The sequence below is a fragment of the Pteropus medius genome, unplaced genomic scaffold, assembly GCF_902729225.1.
Source record: "Pteropus medius unplaced genomic scaffold, Ma_sr-lr_union100, whole genome shotgun sequence".
Classification (NCBI taxonomy): domain Eukaryota; kingdom Metazoa; phylum Chordata; class Mammalia; order Chiroptera; family Pteropodidae; genus Pteropus; species Pteropus medius.
The window spans coordinates 7,865,919-7,886,568 of NW_024352785.1; the positions used below are offsets into that span (position 1 = coordinate 7,865,919).

The following is a 20,650-nucleotide window of genomic DNA, read 5'->3' on the forward strand; positions in this document are numbered from 1 at the left end:
CATTATCCCTCAGGTATAGACCTTCACTTAACTTTTTCAATATAGCTCACTCTTAAATATGGATGAACAGCTAAAGATCACCAGACATTTTAAGAAAGTTCCTAATAAGTATTTAATGAAAATAGATACTATGGAGGAAGAAGAAAACTTTTAAAAATAAAGCTAACATTAATATTCTCAGATGAAAGATACTGCATTCAAAAAGAAAAAAAAAACAATAGTATACAAAAGGAACATTCAGAGAATTATAAAAGAAACATCCTTGGGAATTAAATTGTGGTAGCAGGAATAAAAAACTCAGTCTAAAGTTAAAAAACTTCTCAGAAGGTAGAACAAAAAGGTAATGAAATGGATAATAGAAATGAGAATATCAGAGAATCTAGGGTTTGATATCCAGATAAAAAGGAGTTCCAGAAAGAGAATGGAGAAACTAAAGGGAGGAAATCTTCATAAGATATAAATTGAAATTTCCTAGAACTAAGGGGAATAGTTTTCTAAATGAAATGGTCTCTCTAGTATCCAACACCACAGACAAAAATAATTCCAGACTAGGCACATCATGATGAAATTTCATTTCATTGTGGGTAAAGAGAAAATCCTATCACCTTCTAGAGAAGGAGAGGAAAAGAAATTTCACACAAAGAAACAGGAATATAATGTCTTTAGATTTAAATAGCAACACTGGAAGCTGCTAAGTAGAGTAGCAATTTCTTAAAACTTCTGAACGAAAGTTATTTCCAGCTATGTTTCAGCATCAATTCTCTGACCTCACTGGGTCTCCTACAATTCAATTCAATTCTGACACTAAACACCCAGAGTTAGTGTAGACCTCACATTTAAGGGTAAAATCATTCACAAGACTACTCTCTCTTCAGGAGCCAGCTGCAAGTTTTGGGTGTCCCCAAGCCACCTGCATTCTGCTCATCTTGCTATAAATTCCACCCCAAGTGGGAATGCTACAGTGCAATGCAATTCTAAAACTAATTATTGAAAGTTAGCATAGACCCTACAGGTTAAAGGCAAAGTCCTTTACAAGACTGCCCTCATTTCAGATGCCAGGTCACCCATACTTTTGCCCCAATGGCAAAGATTTGGGGCTTTCCGCAACCCAATTATTTTCAGTAATTAACTAGAATGACTCAACTTAATGAAAATACTAGACTTACAATTACAGACTTATTATAAAGGATATAGATCAGGAACAGCCAAATGAAGAAACATATAAGGCGAGATCTGGAGAAAGTAAGGAATGGAGGATGCAGAGCTTTCATGCTCTCTCATAGAATACGGACACATCACTCTCCCAGCACATCAGTGGGTTCACCAACCAGGAAGTCCCACTGAGCTTTAGTGTCCAGAGTTTTTATTGGGGTTTCATTATGTAGGCACGCTTGATTAAATAAGTGGATATGTGATTGAACTAAATTTTCAGCCCCTTCCTCTCCCTGGAAGCCAGTTCTGGCCCAAAGGTCCAACCCTCGAGTCACATGGTTGGTCTTTCTTGTGACCAGCACCCATCCTGAAGTTCTCTAGGTACCTCCTTGAGTCACTTCATTTGCACAGGTTTTTGAGGTTCTGTGCCAGGAGTGAAGGGACAAAGAACAGATATATTTTTTATTATACCATACTAGCCTATAAATTTACCTCTAGTCAAATTGCCTATTAAGTTTGAAAGTAGAATGTATTTTCAAGTAGGCAAGGTCTCAGAAATACGTATTTTTCATGTACCATTTTCTGGAAGCTATTAGAGGATATATTTAAATGAAAGTGTAAAACAAGAAAAGTGAAGATTTGAGATTCAAGCTATAGGGAATACAATATAAGAAAGAGATAAAAGACTCCCCAGAATGAAAATGAAAAAAGAATATAAGACAAATGATAAAGTAACTAGTCCATATTGGAATAATTAAGATCCAGGAGAGATGAATCTAAGAAGACGAAATCAGTAGAATACTTAATGTTTTTTAATTTATTGATAGGAAAGGAAATACACACAGTAGGATAGAAATGGATATCATAAATATGTGACACCAAATACGTAAAACAAAAATGATAACATTTAACACCATGGACAGCAAGAAATTGTAAAGGAAAATAATCATAGTATATCACCTGTCAGCCATGATTAGAATTTAATAGTTAAAATTATGTAAATAGTGAAAATTTTAAGTATAAAGCACTGTTGGAAGGATGAACAAAAGCACTGGCAGAAGGATTTATGGTATGGATTGCGAGTGGGTTGATAATGGTAAAAGAGAACCCAGTCCTCATCTCACATAATAAAAACTCAACAAATGATGCATTAAACTGAAAATTGCAGTTGCAGTACAAGCAAGTTATTTAAATCTAGGGAGGTAAATGTCTCTCCCACCCCACAAAAAAATCCTCTGCAGTAGATGAAAATGTTTGCCTTTAAAGAACAGGAAACAGGACAGGGCAGGCAAATGTGAGAGAGTACTGTTTATTGTCACAAGCCTTTTGAATTAAGGACTATTTAAATGCATAAGTGTAATAAAAAGAAAACATTTAAAGAGCCAGAGCCATAATTTAGAAGATGTTTATACTTATCTTCCTATACAATCCAGATTGGCTTAATAATTGTGTCTTGATAATGATGTAGTAAAGAACTTGGAAGGAGCTTAGAGACAGCAAAAATATTAGAAATAGTACATGCTAGGAAAAGTCATATTTAATATTCTATCACTGAGTACAAGACCAAGCAGTGGGAGTAAGAGGAAGGTACTATTTCAGTGAAATGCAAATATAATATATCCATGCCTGCTAGAAACTGAATGTTACTGAGGCCTCTGCATATTTGTCAGCCCTGCAACTAAATATCTAAAATTTGGTTTTGATTACCATACAGAAGGGTGGGAGTATAAGTTAACAAACCATCCCTTAATTTATCTGTTGACAGCCACTAAATTTAGGCACTTCTCACCTTGTTTATAGGTTAATAAAAAGAAAACTTAACAAGGTCTTAAGTAAACTATCACAGAATAAGGATAAGGAAAAGAGAGTAGCATCTGGGAGGTTCAAGGAAAATTTTCAAGAAAGTATTTGCTTCTTAAGGTCAACTACAGGAAGACCTGTCTTTATGCAAGAGGAGCAGAGTCAAAGAGTAGAATGAAATGGCTTTAGGATGAAATGTAAAGGAAAGTGGATAAAGAAGGACTGCAAGAACATTTATTTAAACATGAATAAATGCTTCATAATGTTTTCACTAACATAATTAGTGAAAACATTATGAAGCATTTATTTATATTTAAAAATGTTTACAATATACTAAATGATATGTACACGTTGATCCCATTTTTTAAAGATAAACATACATGAGAAATAATTTGAATATGTAGATAACCATTTTTAATACTTATTTGTTTTTCTACTTTGGCCTTTTGTTCTGAATTCTCTTCATAGTAGCTACATACAGCTTTTATAATGAGGGGAAAAAACTTATATACAAAACCAATTTGGCATGTCCTATCATCACCAACACATATTTTCCACCCATGTACCCATTTTAGAAGTATTTGCTAAAATAATGAACAGTTCTATTTTAAACCAAAAATTTAGTGTCAACATATCAATACACAGGGAAGACAACTGTTTCTAATGTAGAAAGTATAATTTTTGAAAGAGTAGAGTCCAGAAGTTTATGAGCTCATTTTATTTTTTTGTCCATGCCTGACTTTTTTAATGTCTTAGGAACTTTGGCTTCAGTACATCTGAATTTGAAATATGTGGAAATATGTATTTATTAAGTAGGCAGTTTAAGTATAATAGCCATATTCCTAAAAGCAGTTTAACCTGTCTTAAGGCATCATAAGCCAAATATTTGTAATATAAGGAATAATTGTCCATCTTGCAATGTTGGCTCTTAAATGACAAAACAGAACAAAAATGTTGTCTCTGCTCTCATTTCGTTTCATTGACGTTTTTGTATGCAGTATTCTGATTGTTGTGACTCCTTTGGCTTTCCAGTGTAGTTTATCTGTATTATTTTTTTTTCCCTTGATTAAATTTACTGCATTCTGTTTTTAAAATTATTTTTCAAGAGGCAACTCTTTGTGTTTGTTGAGCAACACTACATTTTATATTTTTGCTTGGTATTCTCCGCTTTGAGGTTTTGCTTTGAGGTGGTTTGTTTAGCTTCTTTAGTTATAGTTATTATTATTAGTTATTAGTTATTACTGTTTGGCTATATCTAACAAGTTTTTATATTTCCAAACCAATATTCACATTTTTTCTAGTTGATTGACTTTTATTTGTACAAAATATACCTCCTTTTCCATTTAATCCTCTTCACCTCAACTTTTGTTTGCTACTAATATAACTACACTGACTCTTTTACTCAGTATAACATTTTCCTTTCCTATATTTCTAAATTTTATCAACTTTCTGGCCTCTGAAAATTCCTAAGAAATTGTCATTTGTTAATAGCAGTACTCATTTTCCAGCATAGTTATGTTTATTGCAGTTTGGGGATTTGTTTGTGTTTTTTATATTTGTTCAAAACTCACTCATATCATTGATTTTGAGAAACTATCTACCATAGTGATTTAATCTCTTCTTGTTGCCCTTTGTTATAAAAGTGGTTTTATCACTTGTTACATAAAATTGTTACATTTAGTCTAATAGTTAAGTGAGTAACTATAAACTAAAAGAAGGTGCCATGTCACATTTAAGAAAGAACCAAAACCCCTTTTTAAAATTTTGCTGTTTGAAGTTTCTTTATTCTATTATTCTCATTCTTCTAATGCACATCAGAGGGAGAAGCTAGAAAATGGAGAAAACTGACAGCTCGACACTCATAGATTATTTCATATGCAGGGTCTAGATGCCGGACATAATTTAAGGGATATAATTATTACACATGATTCAAATCTCAAAAGTTACAAAAGGATATATGAAGCAACCAACTACCACTTTCTTGTGTATCCTTTCTAACAGATTATTTAAGGAGCTGTGAGGAAAATTGTAACATGGCCTGTAAATCTCTAGAAAATAGTTAATGAGAAATATTTACTAAAATCCTATGCAAAGTACTCTTAAAACTCGTTAGTAAAGAGACAGTCCAGTTTAAAATGGACAAAAGATTTGAATAGACATTTCACCAAAAAAAGATAGGAATGGCTAATAAGCACATGAAAATATATTCAACATCATCAGTTGTTAGGGAAATACAAATCAAAACTGCAATGAGGTACTACTTGACACCCATTACAATGGCTAGAATCATAAAGACAGTAATAAGCATTAGCAAGGATGTGGATAAATACTGTACTAGCGAGACTGTAAAATATACAGCCACTTGGAAGACAGTTTGGCAGTTCCTCAGTAGTAAACATAGAGTTACCATGTGACTCACCAGTTCCCCTTCTAGGTATCTATCCAAGAGAAATGAAAACATGTTTACACAAAGACTTTAACTTGAACATTCATGGCACATTATTCAAAATAGCCCTAAAGTAGAAATAATGCAAGTATCAACTGATGAATGAATAAACAATGTGGTATATCTTTAAGCGAAATACTGTTTATCAATAAAAAATAAATTGAAGATATATACTATAATGTGGATTAACCTCAAAAACATTATGCTAAGTACAAGAAGCCAGACAGGTAAATACTATTTATAAGAAATGTCCAGAAAAGGCAAATTTATAAAGACAAAGTAGATCGGTAGTTGCCTGGGGCTTTGGGTGATAATGAGGACTAACTGTAAATGAACACAAAGGATCTTACTAGAATGATAAAAATGTTCTAAAACAATTATAGTGATAGTGGTAAATTTACTAAAAATCTTTGAATTGTACACTTTGGATAAATTATCCAGCAACAATAGAAATCGGGAAGCTAGTTAGGACAATTCTTTCATATAAATCAGAAATGGCCTCTACCTTCAATGTTAGCAGTAGTTTTGGACAGTGATCAAAGAGTGCAGGCAGGCCTGTAGCCTAGGATCAATGAAAGAATAAAGGCAGTAAATAAGAAAATAATGGTAGTAAATGTTACATAATTAGTTTAGGCTAGCTAGGTGGTGATCCCAGACTGAGTGGTGATCCCAGCTCTGGCTTTGTCATTTACTAGGTATGTGACCTAAAGCCAGATACTTATCTTCTCTATATCTCACTTTCTTCATCTGTAAACTGAGGATAATAGTTGTACCTATCTCACAGAGTTGGTATGACAAATAAATTAATAGATGACAAGTGATTAATGCATCATAAATATTAGTTTGTTTGTTTTTTTAACTTTGTCAGATTTATCATCATCATCATCATCATCATCAAATGGACCTGACAGTCCTGCATGCCTTCTGTGTTTCTCTGGATCCCCCATTCTCCTGCTTTTAGAAATAACTATTTCAACCCTTATATCTCTCTCTCTCTGATAATTCCATCTCATCCTTCACAGAGAAAACAATAGCTATATAGGGATTACCTCATTCCTACCAGGAAGCATTCTGCCTTTCTTTCTGTTCTTTGATTTTCAACTCTTGCCTTCTTAGCAACTTTTTACTCATCTCTTTTTCTCACATATTTATCTTCTTCCTCTTCTATTGGCACTTTTCCATTAGCATTTAAACAGGCTCAAATCTTATCTTTAAAATATAAAATAAACCTTCCTCAGTCCCACCTCTCCCTACAAAAGTCTTTCTTCATCTGTCCACTTACTTCCTCATTGTCTTTTCCCAATCTCCACTTCAGAGATGTTTCTAGACTCCAAGTTGGCATTTATTGCCACCACTCACTCTTAACACAAGCTAATCTAATTTCTGCTCCCATAGTTTCACTAAAATGGATCATCATTGATTTCCATATAATTAATTAAATAGACATTTTTCACAAAATTGAATACTTCCTGTTGCTTGAAATATTCTCAGTATCTATGACAGTATTTTTTTGCTTTCTTCCCACCTCTTTGGACTTTATAGGCTCACATTCCTTTATGTGGACATTATTATAGGCATTCCTTAAGGCTTATTTCTCTTTTCTGTGTATTGTCTCATCTCAGTTGTGCTCAGAGCTTTAATTGCCATCTATATACTCTTGGCTCTCAAATTTATTTTTCTAGCCCTGAGCTCCAGATGCCCTAAATCTACATGCCCACTCTGCATCTCCATTTAGATGTCTCAAAGGCATTTTAAATCCAACATATCAAAAACATAATTAATGATTTCTTTCTAAGCCCTCCTTACCACTCTACTTCCCAAAACAAAACAAAACAAAAACCTTATCCTCCTTTAGTTTTACCTGTCTCTGTGATTGATTGACACCATCATTATTCACTTTTGTGAGCTAAGGGACATAGGAATAATTCTTAATACCAGATATCTTCCTCCACTCACCATATTCAATTTGTCACCTAGTCCTTCAGATTTACCTACCTCTCCACTTCTTTTATCTCCCATCACTGCTTCCCTAGTGCAAAGTACTATCATCTCACACTTACATTAATACATTAGCTTCCAAATTGGTCTTTGATCCATTTTATCTCTAGATTGACTTTGTATGTCTCTACTTTTCTTGATTTTGTCGAATTTTATAGTGTGATTTTCAGATGGTACTATTTTTTCTTTTATTTCTGAATTATTGGGACTATCTCACTTTTAGCCTACATATATACTTACTAGTTTATTGATGCAAATGTTGCATGTAAGTTAATTTTAAGTCACATTTTAAATGATCTAGGAAAGCTTGATGTTTAAAGAAGTTCTAGTGGAAGCCATTTTGTAAGAGAATTACTCATTAGTATATCAAATTTAAAGTATAATTTTTACTTTAGAGTGTCATTTTTCCTGGAGCAGTCACTTTTTTAATTGTCTCTATAAAAGATAATGGAAAAATTATTTTATTTCTTTGATTCTGCAGTGGTATTTTTACAAAGTGACTGCTTTGTACTGGATATAATCTATCTTGAAATGACTGCTTTTACTGGATATAATCTGTCATTTCATTGCATATAACAGATGGTGGTTACAGTAAAAAAGGTTTTTAGTTTTATTTATATCAGAATCTAAGAGCTTATCTATTGGTTTTATATGACTTTTATTAGCAGAAGATGTATATATATTCTTTGTATAAATATACTTATACAGAAGATATTCATAAGCTTAGGTAATAGTTTAACTGTTATATTTGCAGCTCCATTAAATGCCAGAATAATGTGTTCTTGCAGAAAAGACAGTTATTTGTTCTAGTTGGGTTATATTCCTGATAGTGATGTGAGCACAGCTGGTGGAGGATGGTATTTCTGTGAGTCTCAGAAAATCCTTTGTCTTGTACGGCTCTAATGCTCAAGGGACGCACTTCACTTTCCTCTTACCAAAATAGTCGACTGCCAACCATGCTGGAGGTTATGAAGTCTGAAGTGCAGTTCCATGCCTTTGTAAACCTGTATCATTGATACATTCAAAGCTTTAAAACAAGAAAGGAAAGAGCTGTAAGCTAAGAAGCACACACCATTTTTGTACGTAATGACATAAACTCCATGTTAACAGAGGTCATCTCAGAACAAGCATGAAGCCGGCTCACATGAAGCTGAGCGGCAGAATGAAGGTCAAGGAGTGGCAGAAATCAACATGGCAACTTCTGGTAATGGTCAGGTAAATAAATTATTATTTTTTTTAATTAGCTATTTAAATCTTTCAAAAGAAATATGGAGTGAGATGGTCCTCAGAATGATCTGTAAACCTTGTCTGTTTTCTTAGTCCTGAATGGCTATATGCAGAAGAATTCAGTACCAGAATGCTGTCATTTTTTTTATTACATCTAACAATAATGCTTTCAGAATTTCTAAGTATATTTTTTAACTCTAATTATGTGTTTCTGTTTTAGTCTAAAATGATTAGTATGAGTAGAAGTTTGTTTTTTTAAATAAATTCTAAGCTGCATTTTGGTTATATGTGTGATTTGACCTAGTTATTATTATTGCTTGCATTGAATAGGTTTGCTCTTTCTCTAAGGTAGTCTTTGCAAAGACATTTTTATGTTTTTCAAAAATGTCCATAAGGACTTGGTTGTAGTTCTTATTTTCTGTTGTGATTCAAGATTACATAAATCTAGAAATCCGAATCTTATCTAAGGTGATTCTAATGTTCATAAAAAGTAAAGAGACATAGCATAGTCATGTTTAACTGTTATCACATCATTTTTAGCAAAATTATGGAAATCAACTTGATTTTTTGTTTTATAACAAGAACTATTGTTATACTGCCATCAGTTTTCTATTAGAGTTTTATTAGATGTATCATACTCTGACAGCATTTTTCTTTGGGGTGTCCTGTATTCTCCACATCTTTTCAATGAATATTTGTATGCTGTAAATGAATGATTTTTTTAAAACAGAATTTCAAGTTGGTTTTGAGTTAATTTTCCTACTTTTAATATAAAATATTCCTTTAGTGTCTATAGGTAACTTTCGATGACATTATTTATTTATTTTTTTAAAAAAGAACATGCTTCTATTAGTTCATTAAAATTTAAAGCTTAATATGTCTCCTACTTAAGTATTGAAATTTATTTTACTAAGGAAAAACAAAGAGATACTTTATTTTAGTACTACTAGTTAGCATCCTACTAGAAAACTCTTATGTTATAGATGGTAAATTAATGCAAAAGAGATTATATTTAAATAGCACATTTGAGTTATTTCTTTGTCAGTTTAGGGAATTATTTGAGAAGTTCATGTGTTCCTACACATATAGAAAGAAAAGTTTCATCTTGACAGAAAAAGTGTTTTCCTAGGATAAGATTTATCATTAGTGCCTTGGGTCATATTGCAATTATTATGTACTTCAAAGCCTTACCTATCCAATAATCTTACTGTTTAAAAAATAGTAATTAAATCCTTATCACACTTCTTTCATCAGAATTAATTCTAAGCAGATTAGATTTAATGTCAAAAATAAAAACTATTAAAAATATAAAAAGATTAGAAGAAAATGTGGTTAGAATTTTTATGATCATGAGGTAGACAGCAAACCATATAAGAAAGACTCAATAGGTTTCACATAAAAATATAAAACTTCAAAAAATATATGCCATAAAATCATGGCAAAGTTACAGGACAAACAAAAAATCAAGGTCACATTATTTATAAATATTTATGACAAGTAAAAAGTTAAAATTCAAAATATATAAAGAATATTTACAAATTAACTATGTAAAGACCGTTAAAACATGGGCAAAAGACGTGAATAGGAATTAAACGGAAATAAAAATGACTTGTAAACATATCAAAAGATGATTGATTTTATTAGTTAATGATGTATAAATGTAAACTACAACCAAAATGAGATTTTTGGGGAAGACCACTGGGTTGGCACAAAGATCAGCAACACTCAGTAATGGTTAACAGGCATTCTCATATACTGTTTTTATTTGTATGAAATGGGACAATGTTTCTGAAGAACAATTTTGTAATATGTATCTAAATTTATAATGTGCCCTGTGGTTCATTATTGCAGCATCTAAGATTTTATGCTAATGAAAGTCAAGAGTGCTCGATGTGTTTGAAGAGATTCATTGTAATATTATTTACAATAGCAAAAATAGAATAACCTGAATGTACATTAATCAATAAGTAATTGGTTAAATTATCAGTTAGTCAACTGAATAACTGGTTAAGTGGCTGTGGAGTCTGGAGACCTGGGATTAAATTCCTCTTCCCCACTAATTAGCTAAGAGACTAGACATGGACGAGTCAACTCTGAGCTTTAAGGTTTCCTCTTTATGAAATCAAATGATATAGTTATAAGGATTAAATGCAATATGCACTTAACAGTCCCTGGCATATAGAAGATACTCATTAAAAGTAACATCTATTGTTGTTATTAATAGTTATTTTTAAAGTAATAAATGTTATATGCCAGATACTGTACTGAACTCCAGCGATAGATTTGAAGAGGACAGATGATCCGTGGCCTCATGGAACTTACATGGTACATCCATGCAAATGTTCAAAATGATAAATTATGTCTGTTTATATAGAAATCTTACTTTTATTTTAGCTTTTGGTCTTGCCTTTTCTAGTATATTTTTCATTTATAATCAGAGTAATCTTTGCAAAGCAAACCTGATCATATCACTTATTTGCTTAAACTTTTTGTGGCTACTCACTCCCATAGAATAGAATCTAGGTTCTTTATGTTGCCTGCTCTTCTAGCACTTATTACTGTTTGCCCACATTTCTCACCACACCCTCAGCTTCAATTTGTTCATATCCTCGAGTATGTCCATGCCTTCCACATGATGTTCCCTGTGCCTTGAAGTCTTTTCTGCTTCAGTTCACTCGCATGTGTTTTACTCACCCTTCCTCTCAATTTAAATAGCACTTCTTCCAGGACTTTTTCCTTGTTCCCACCTCCCTAGAATAGATAAGGTGCTCTCAGGTACTCTCTACTGTTTCTCATAGCATTTAGCATAGTTTATTGTTGGTTTAATTGTCTGCCTACCTTTTTTTAAAGTCCTTTAAGCTGAACTATATTGTACTTGCTCATCATTGTACCCCAAACAACTAGCATAATACCTGGCAGACAGTAAGTGCTTAATAAATGCTTGTCAAATATTAATAAATGTTATTAACGTAGAAAAATAATAACTTTTTCTTAAAAAAAGCAAGTATTTTGTGATCTCTCATACATATGTGTATACACATGTACATGCATAGAGAAACATCTGGAAGAATGTTCTTCAAAATGTTACCAGTGGTATATCTGTGTTGAGATTTACATGCTTTTTACTTTGTTGTTTATACTTTTATGTATTATTTGGATTTTTTGTAATGAGCATGAGATCTATTAAAAATAGTAAATCAGAGGCAAGTATTCATTAATTCTTCAAATAATGAATTCTGGTAGTGCAATGGATTCAGTGGTAAACATGACAAGCATGTTTGGCAATATTAGTCATAGACTTTCCCACCAAATCAGTGTTTGAATGATATTAATGCTCCTAATACCATTTATTTGTTACTTATAGTCACTGTTTAAAACAATACTATAGCTGCTCCCAGATCCTAATGTAGAGGAGTGATATTTATCTGTGGGGCTGTGATTTGGTCGCTCCAAGATTCCTTTAACCTATCTTAATAAGATCTGTACACATAACAGCCTCTTAGGGGTTGGTTGGTTGTTTGTTTGTTTTGTTTTATTATTTGCTCCAGAGACAAAAGACATTGACAATAATTGAAAATGATAATCAATCTCTTTGACCTTCTCAAGATCCCAGTAGCAAGATCCTCCAAAGCTTCTATTCTGGTGGCACTTTCTCTACCACCATGTGGAAGTTCTTTGCACCTTCCTCTTTCACCTGGTTTCCTGCCTACATCCAGTCTGCCAAAATGATTTTTACAAAGAGTAAATCGCCCTCTTTGTAAAACCCTTGATTGACTTCCTTGGTTCATAAAATAAAATAACCCTTTGTCATGGCCTATGTAATCTGGCTCCTATTTAACTTACCAGCTTTATGTCACACTTTGCTGTCACCACTTCAGCCATACTGGCCTTTCAGTTCCTCATATTTACTGGGCTTCCTCTTCCTGCAGCTTGTAGACAATCTGTGTCTATTCCATATTGTGTTCTTATCTCACTTCACCCAATTAACATCAGTTCATGTATGTCTGAGCTTAAGCATGACTTTCTCAAGGGACTTGAATACTTCAGATCCCACTGTTTTAGACTGTCCTCGCATGGTCTTCTCCTTTGAAGACTACGACAGTTGCAGTTTTACATTTATGTGTGTGATTATTTGATTGATATCTATTTCCCCCACTAGACTGTAAGCTCGGAAGGAAAAGGATTCTGTCTATTTTTATCCATTTTTATGCTCCCACAGTCCCTGATAGATAATAGGTAACAATAAATGTGTGTTGGTTAGAACAAAGGACAGATGTTACTTTTAGAAATAGAGTTTCTTGATCTGTTACTAGTCTCCCTTGGAAGTTAAATGGAAAGCCAAAAGTAAATTACACAGGTCAGATCCCTGATTGCTTAGTATATAACTATGTGTATAATTCATTTATGAATTGGTTCTCAGCTTTTCTATTTAAAGTTTAGAACCAGATCTCTAGTGTTAGCTAACCATTAAGTAGTGATGAACCTCAACTAAGAGAGAGAAAAGGAGAAATGGTAGGAGAACCCTTTCCATTGTTAATAAGTGTTTTAAAACTTTATTGTGGAAAATTCCAAACATATACAGAGGCATATAATATAGTGATCCACATGTACCCTATATACTTTGCCTTCCCTTTTTATCTTTGAAGATCCCAGGCATCATCATCACCATTTCTTTCCTATTTCACTGCATATTTCCAAAAGATAAGAACACTTTTAAAATAGGTAACTATATTGCCATTATTATACTCCCACAGAAACTAACAATAGTTCCTTAATAGCATCAGATATCCATCCAGTCAGTATTCAAATTTGCAGTTGTTTCATAAGTGTCATAATTTTTCATAATTTATTTGACTCAGGGTCCAGATAAAGTTCATGCATTGAAATTGGTTAATATATTTCTGAAGTCTCTTTTACTATAGTTACTTTTTTGTCTCTGTTTTTTTCTTGCTATTAACTTGTTGAAGAACCAAAGTTGTTTGTTTTATAGAAAATCTCCACTGGGTTTCAAAAAAAAAAGAAAAGTTCATTATTGATCCTGGCAAAAGCAGTTTCATTGGCTTTCTTCCCCACCGTATCATAATGGAGTGAGCTGAGGTTTAAATGAAAGGTTAAAAAGTAGAAGAGAGCAATTTTAGCTAACTCAAAAAGTCTAGACACGAACTGCTCAAGAGAGTAAAGGCCTCCAACTGATGCAGAGTACAGCTTTGAAAGTTCGAAGATGGTTCCTGTTTTAAGATAGAGGAAACGGACATATTTGAATGATGATAGGAAGGAGCCAGAAGAGGAAAAGGTTGAAGATTCAGATGAACAAGGAGAAATGGGGAGAGAAAGGATCCAGAGCACACACGAGGGGATGGGCCTTAGGTAGGAGAATGGGTGCCTCTGAGGAGAAGGATATGGAGATGGGTAATTTTATCAGTTTGGTAGCAAGAAGTTGAGGGAGTTTGTTATGGCGGCTTCTGTTTCTCTATAAAGTAGAAGGTAAAATTATTTGTTGTGAAGGAAGAAGAGCCAAAATTTTGTACAAAACAAGATATATCTAAAATAACCACTATGAGGAAAGAAAGGAGAGCTAACTAGGGATACACAAGGATCGCAGGCGCAGTACTAAAGACCCAGGTGTATTAGTGACCATAAATGTTACATGGGCAACATGCTGGAGAGTTGTGTGAATTTCTTACATGCTCAGAGTTCTCAAATACTGTTCAGCAGTTCATATCAGAGTGTAGAGAAAACAGACATTTGGATTCATCTACAGTTGCAGTGTTTCCTGGCAGATGGCATGAAATAACTGTGTGGCAAAGCTATTAAAAACTAGCAAGGGAATTGTGGATGTGATAGACCATAAGAAATTGAAACTGGCGTATGTAGAGAGATCCGCGCACTGAATATTCCAGTCATTTCAAAGAAGCTTTCTTGGGAAAGGTTAAAGGAAATTGCTAGATGAATAGGCTATCAGAGTTACAACAGAATAAATAAATGCATTATTCTGAGAAGGTGCATTTAGGGGTAATGGGAGATGGTCCAGAATAGGGTCAATGGCTAACGTGGAGTAGAGAAGAAAAATGTCGTTGAAGATGATAACAGAAAACCAAAGGGCCAGGGTTTTGAATGGGTCATGTGCATGGATATTGACGTTACCCAGAATGATGGTAGTAATTGAAGTGGAAAGAAGTCAGTGACCCTTGTACCAAAGTATTTTAATGATTGAGGACAGTGATTGGGAGGTTAGTAGATGATAGCACTGGAGAAGGGGAAAGGTGATTATAACACAAGGAGATTTGGGGCTGGCATAGGAAGGTGGAGGAGTAATGGTTTCAAAGTGTTATTGAAGAGTAAGGAAAATATAGACTTAAGCTACCTCCTGACTCTGAAGTACATGGGATGTAGAAAAGAGGGCTGTAGGGGGAAGTGGTGTCCTATGAGAGCTAGGTTTCAATTAAGGCCAAGAATAAAAACAGCATTAAGTGAAAAGTTGAGGATGTAGAGGTATTTATATGAATCATGGTACCTGCATTCCACAAGGAAGGTTAAATAGGAAAGGGAATAGTGAGAAGTATTTTAAGGTTGAGAGTCGGGAATGATACAGAGAGTACCTATATCTTTGGGCAATGAGCAAAGCTAATTCAAAGGATGTGCATCATGACTGATTTAATAGGTCTTGAGATTATGAGAGAGTTAATCACACTCAGGTTTCTTAAGAATTTAATCATGAGTTGGGCGGGAAACACTTACGAAGTTACTATTTCTTGCGGGTAGAGACTCTGGTCTCTCTGGAAGATGTTGGCTCAGGTCTAGCCATAATAAAGGGGCCTAGCAAAGATCTTCAAGGCCCAAGTTCTAGGCTTACAGGGAATGTGGGTATGGAAATGTTCTTTTGGTGTTTCTTTATAATAAATGTATCTGGATTTCTAGCCAGATATATTAGGAGAGAGGAGAGTGCCCCCAAATCAAGGAACTGTATAGGAAGATATTAAGACTAAAGCTTAAAGATTTGGTGTCTACACTAAGATGAATGTCAAGAACATGTTTTGTGGAAATAGTTTTTCTCTTGTTTAATCTTTAACCCCTGGTTTCTCTTTTGTTTCAAACACTGTTAGTTATCTATTGCTGCTTAACAAATTTAGCAGCTTAAAATAACAAACTTTAGCATCTTAATAAACATTTGTTTCTGTAGCTGAGTGCCTCTAGTTGAGGGTCTCTCACAAGGATACAGTCAAGGTGTTGGCTGGTGCTGCAGTCATGTCAAGGCTTGACTAGGGTAAGATCTGCTTCTAGGTTTACTCATATGGCTATTGATGGGCCTCACGTCCTCACTGACTGTTTGTCAGAGATATCAGTTTCTTACCACCTGGGCCTCTCCAAAAGTCAATGCAGTGTAGTAACTGGCTTCCCTTAGAGAGAACAACAGAGGGTGCCCAAGATGAAAGCCACAGTCTTTGTAACATTATCTTAGAAGTGACTTCTTATCAACTTTTCAGCACTCTGTTCACTAGAAGCCATTCATTAGATCTAGCCCATCCTCTAAGGGAGAGGATTACATAAGAGCGTGAATACCTAGAGACAAGGCTCATTAGGGGTTGCCTTAGAACCTAGATACCCCAAACAGTAAAAGTATTTAGGTATCCTCAAAGATGGTATGCTTACTTCAGGATAAGGAGTCATTCCCCTTCTACTGTAGACCAGTGCAGGCCCCTTGCCTAATTTATTTAAATTAAAGCCCCCTGACTATTCTCTTTACCCCAAGTCTTAGTCCTTCAATCTGTCCTCTTTATTGCAACCAGAATAAGCTCTTTATCTCTCCCCTATACACACAGGTTCTTTCTGACCTATGCTTCATCTGGATTACCCTGTGACTAATCTCCCTCCTTCTTGTTATTGGCTAAATTCCTCCTCATAGCTCAAGTTGAAAGTCAGTAGCACTTTTTCTAGGAAGCCCTCCCTATACTCCCAAGACTGAATACGTACCCTTCCTATGTGATCCCATAACCTCTGCTGAAGCACTTAACACTCTGTATTTACATGTTGACCTCCCCGTCTAGGCTCTACATGCAGTGACTGTCTTCAGTGACTAGCACTATACCTAGAAAGTAGCAGAAGCTCAGTAAATACTTGTTGTGTGTTTGCATGTAAATTGAATGACCATTGTAAGAGCACCCAGCAGCTGGTGCAGTGGAAAGAGATACAGGATGAGTCTTTCTCTGCTGCCTCTTCTCCCTGTCTTGAGGAGTACTAACTAGCTGCTCCAAATTGAGACGTATCCCTGGAGAACTAATCAACATAAAGCATCCAGACTCACAAAGGGAGCAGAGACTGGAAAGGGTAGCCACTCTGGGACTCTGTATTAGTATTCTTACTCCAATTCTAGATTTCCCCTATGTGGGTGTGAAAAAGTGAGTCTTCGTGCTTTTATGTGAGGAGACAAAAGACCTTTCCAATTACTACTTCTTAAAATCAAATTCTTCGAGGAAAGAGTATCATAGAATAAAATGTACCCATTTTAAGTATACAGTTTAATGAATTTTACATTTACTATTTAAAATTTTTTGTAAGTTTTTATACATTTTATTTATATATGTAATTTTATTTATAAATGTAATTTTTTCTTAAAAATGTTATTTTGAATAATTGTCTAAAATATGCTTTTGTAAGATAGTCAGAAAAACCTAACCTTGGCCTATAATGTGACCTCTATGAAAGTTCTAAGCAGCCCTTTTAAAAATGAGCTTTATAGTTACCCATTCTAAGACTTTTTATAACAAATTTAGACATCTCTGTATGAGTAGTTGTTATATACAATTAGAATGCTAACTAATTACTTAGGAATGCTTGTTAACAATCTTCTGTGCTGTCTACCAGTAGAAGTTAGCAGATGAACTGTTAAGATTGCTGGCTAACAAGGAAGTTTTTAATGTGTCATCAAAAGTGAACTTTATGCAAAAAAGGAAATTACAAGGTCTATTGATTCCAGCATTTAGAGAAATGGGGTACATTCAGAGATAATAACTCATTCCAACCCCTTTTATCCTCCAGAGTAGGAGATACCAACTCCCAATCTTCAAAACCTATTGTTCCCATCATGGTTTTCTCTTTGCTAACCCACCTTCTGCAATTAGACAAATTAGACCTGAAAGACAATTAGAACCAGCAATGGTGTCCCCTGTCCTATTGAATTTTGCTACTAGTTCCACATTTATTCATAATTCAACAAATATTTTGTGGATACCTACTATATGAGCTTAGGACTACCCTTGATAGTAGGAATACAGCAGTGAACAGAATGAACTTTTTGCCCTCAAAGAGCTTATGTTCTAGCTTTTCCTTTTGAAAGGTTGAGAACAACAAAATACTTGCCAATACTGCTTTCTAATTGAATTCTAGTTTTATAACTATTCCTAATCATTAAGGGATGGCTTTAGCTATGGACTACATTTGATAGGTCCCAGATATTTATCTATAGCCTGTAATCCTGTCCAGAGTTGCATCTTATGTTTTTAGATGCCCATTAAGCATTCTTCCTGGATATCAGTATATTCAGAAGTGAGCTCAGTTCCCCCACTGAAAGCCATGATCTCTTCCTGGGTTTCCTGTATCCATTAATAGCACCATTACCTACCCATGTATCCAAGCTCAGCACTTCAAGTTGTCCTTGATGCCCAGCATCTCCTATTCACATCCAATCAGTTAGCAAGCCAATTGATTTTATCCCCTAAATATAGGACATCACCGTTTCTCTGTTATTCCTTACTTTGTTCCCTCAGAACTGCTCAACTATTGAAAATACCCTGTTCCTGATTTCCCACTTGTAATCCTTTCCATCCTATCCTCCATACTTTTTAAGGCATAATTCTCGTGCCATTCTCCTGCGTAAAGTCTAGTGGCCCTGCAACATCCACAGCTTGAAAGCAGCATCTTTAAAATGACACGCGAGATACTTGATAATTTATTCTAACCTTTATCTCCCACTATACACCTTGTTTTTCTATCCACATTAAACTGGAACACTCCTTGCTCTCCATATTTATTCCTTTACACAGCCTCTTCCATCAGTCTCCTACCCCAAATTCAAGGCCTATATTAAATGTTACTTATTTTATGCAGCCTTTAATAGTTCCTAAGCAGCTAGTTGTTTATTCCTGTGTTCTTCAGTATTTTATACATTCTTCTACTGTAGTGTTTATCATACCACACTGCAATTTTTTATTTTTTTGTCTTTCACCAACAGAAGTTTCAAACAGTCTTCTCTGGAGTTTGCTATCAATCAGTTCTTATTTAACTAAATGTACTTGCATGTCTTTGGATCTGTGAAAAAATATTACTCTTAGACTTTCTTCGGTGTTTGTTTACTTCCATACTGTAGTTTAACTGTCTTTTGCAACAAATCCCATTTTCTTCAGTTTTTCTCTAAAATTTACTTAAGTTCATTTTGAGCAGTTAAAATGTTCACACTTTTAATAGTATATTTAACTGTTTACCTGAAAGAGTACCTTAACATGAAGTTAGCTATATTTAATCTATATTCTAAGTTACACTAATCTATAATTCGTGTAATTTCTAGGGTTCCACTGCACGGATGGATCATGAAACAGCCAGTGTTTTGAGTTCTAGTAGCACACACTCTGCTCCTCGAAGGCTGACAAGTCATCTGGGAACCAAGGTAACAGATTATAAACCTGGTCACTAAAATCACAAGTACTTTTCTAATATTCGCTAGATAAGTTGCTAAAAACATTCTTCATCTTTTAAATTTAACTAGTGGAGAATTCTGATTCCATCATCACAGTCTCTGAAAGAAGCGACATTTTTTATACAGAGAAGTACAAAGGGAAAATGAGGATTGTAAAAGGTCCCAAATTAACTAGGTTTTTTTTTTTCAGCTTATTATCCACTTCTCTGCAGGTATCCTAAGCTCCAGCCACATTGGCTTACTTGCTACTTCCTGAGTACTGTACCCCATGACTTTTCTGCCTCTATACCTTGCCTGCAGTGGCACACACCTCCACTTTCTACCCCACTGCAAAATGAGTATCAAAACCCTAGCCGCCTTCAGAACTCTTCTCAGACTTGACTTGTTTACAAAACATTTTCTGATTCCCAGGGTCCTCTTACTTCTCCATGCAGTCTGTCTGCCTTCTTCAGATCACTGCAGTTCACATGAAACTCTCTTGGAGAAAAGGGACTGTTTTTTATGTATCTTTTGTTGCATCTAACACAGAGCCTGCACATAACAAGTGTTTAATAAATATTTAAGTAGATAGAAATATTATTGTAATTGAACGTTATCCATTGCTGATAAATCAGCTTTCTTAGGGTCTCTCAGATGTTAGCAAAAAAAAAAAAGAGAGAGAATAGTATATTTGAAAAGAAAACAATTGTTTTATTATTGTTTTAAAGCCAGAGACTTTAATATTATGTTGGAAAAGATGAAATTCTAATATTACTAAACAATATATTTTCTATTAAATCTAAACAATTCCATTAATTGTTTTCATAGCATACTTTATATGCTCTTTCTTTAATAATATCATAGCTCTTAGGAAAAGCATTACCGAGATAACTAATGTTGATTTAGGGAATGAACTTTAGAGTAATCCATGAGATTGGTAATATGGGATTTAAGCCTTTTAATACCTCACAATAGTTACTACTTAGAACCTTTGGTATTCCAGTAACTCTGCGGGGAGTTTATGTATATTATCTCTGATCTTCTCAAAAACCAAACTCTCCTTGTTCCTTTTTTTTTTTAAATGAGAAAACCGATACAAAAAAAGAATCAGGCAGCTCTTATGTAATTAAATTAAAATTCAACCCCAGATCTATCCAACATCAATACATAGTTTTTACTATCAAGAATAACATTCAACTTTATTATTGTGTGAAAACTGGCAGCTAGAATACCTGTTTCCTTTGAAGTGATTTATGCATAAGACCTTACTACATTTTTTAATCCAACTACCCTGCAAATGTATTATTTAATCTTCATAGAGAGAACCCTATTAGGTAAACCCCTTCATTTTACAACTG

The 20,650-nt window shown here is 34.2% G+C and overlaps 1 protein-coding gene across 16 annotated transcripts in view; it reads left to right on the plus strand.

The window, feature by feature from the left end:
- Positions 1 to 20,650, plus strand: part of APC (APC regulator of Wnt signaling pathway) — a 223,011-nt gene that overhangs the window by 176,177 nt on the left and 26,184 nt on the right. For 14 of the 16 annotated variants that reach the window (XM_039848445.1, XM_039848448.1, XM_039848446.1 and 11 more), the window contains 2 exons: positions 8,507 to 8,611; positions 19,185 to 19,283. In XM_039848445.1, coding sequence (XP_039704379.1) covers positions 8,507 to 8,611; positions 19,185 to 19,283 — 204 coding nt within the window. The remainder of the gene's footprint in view (positions 1 to 8,506; positions 8,612 to 19,184; positions 19,284 to 20,650) is intronic. The other 2 variants (XM_039848450.1, XM_039848455.1) reach the window with 1 other exon arrangement.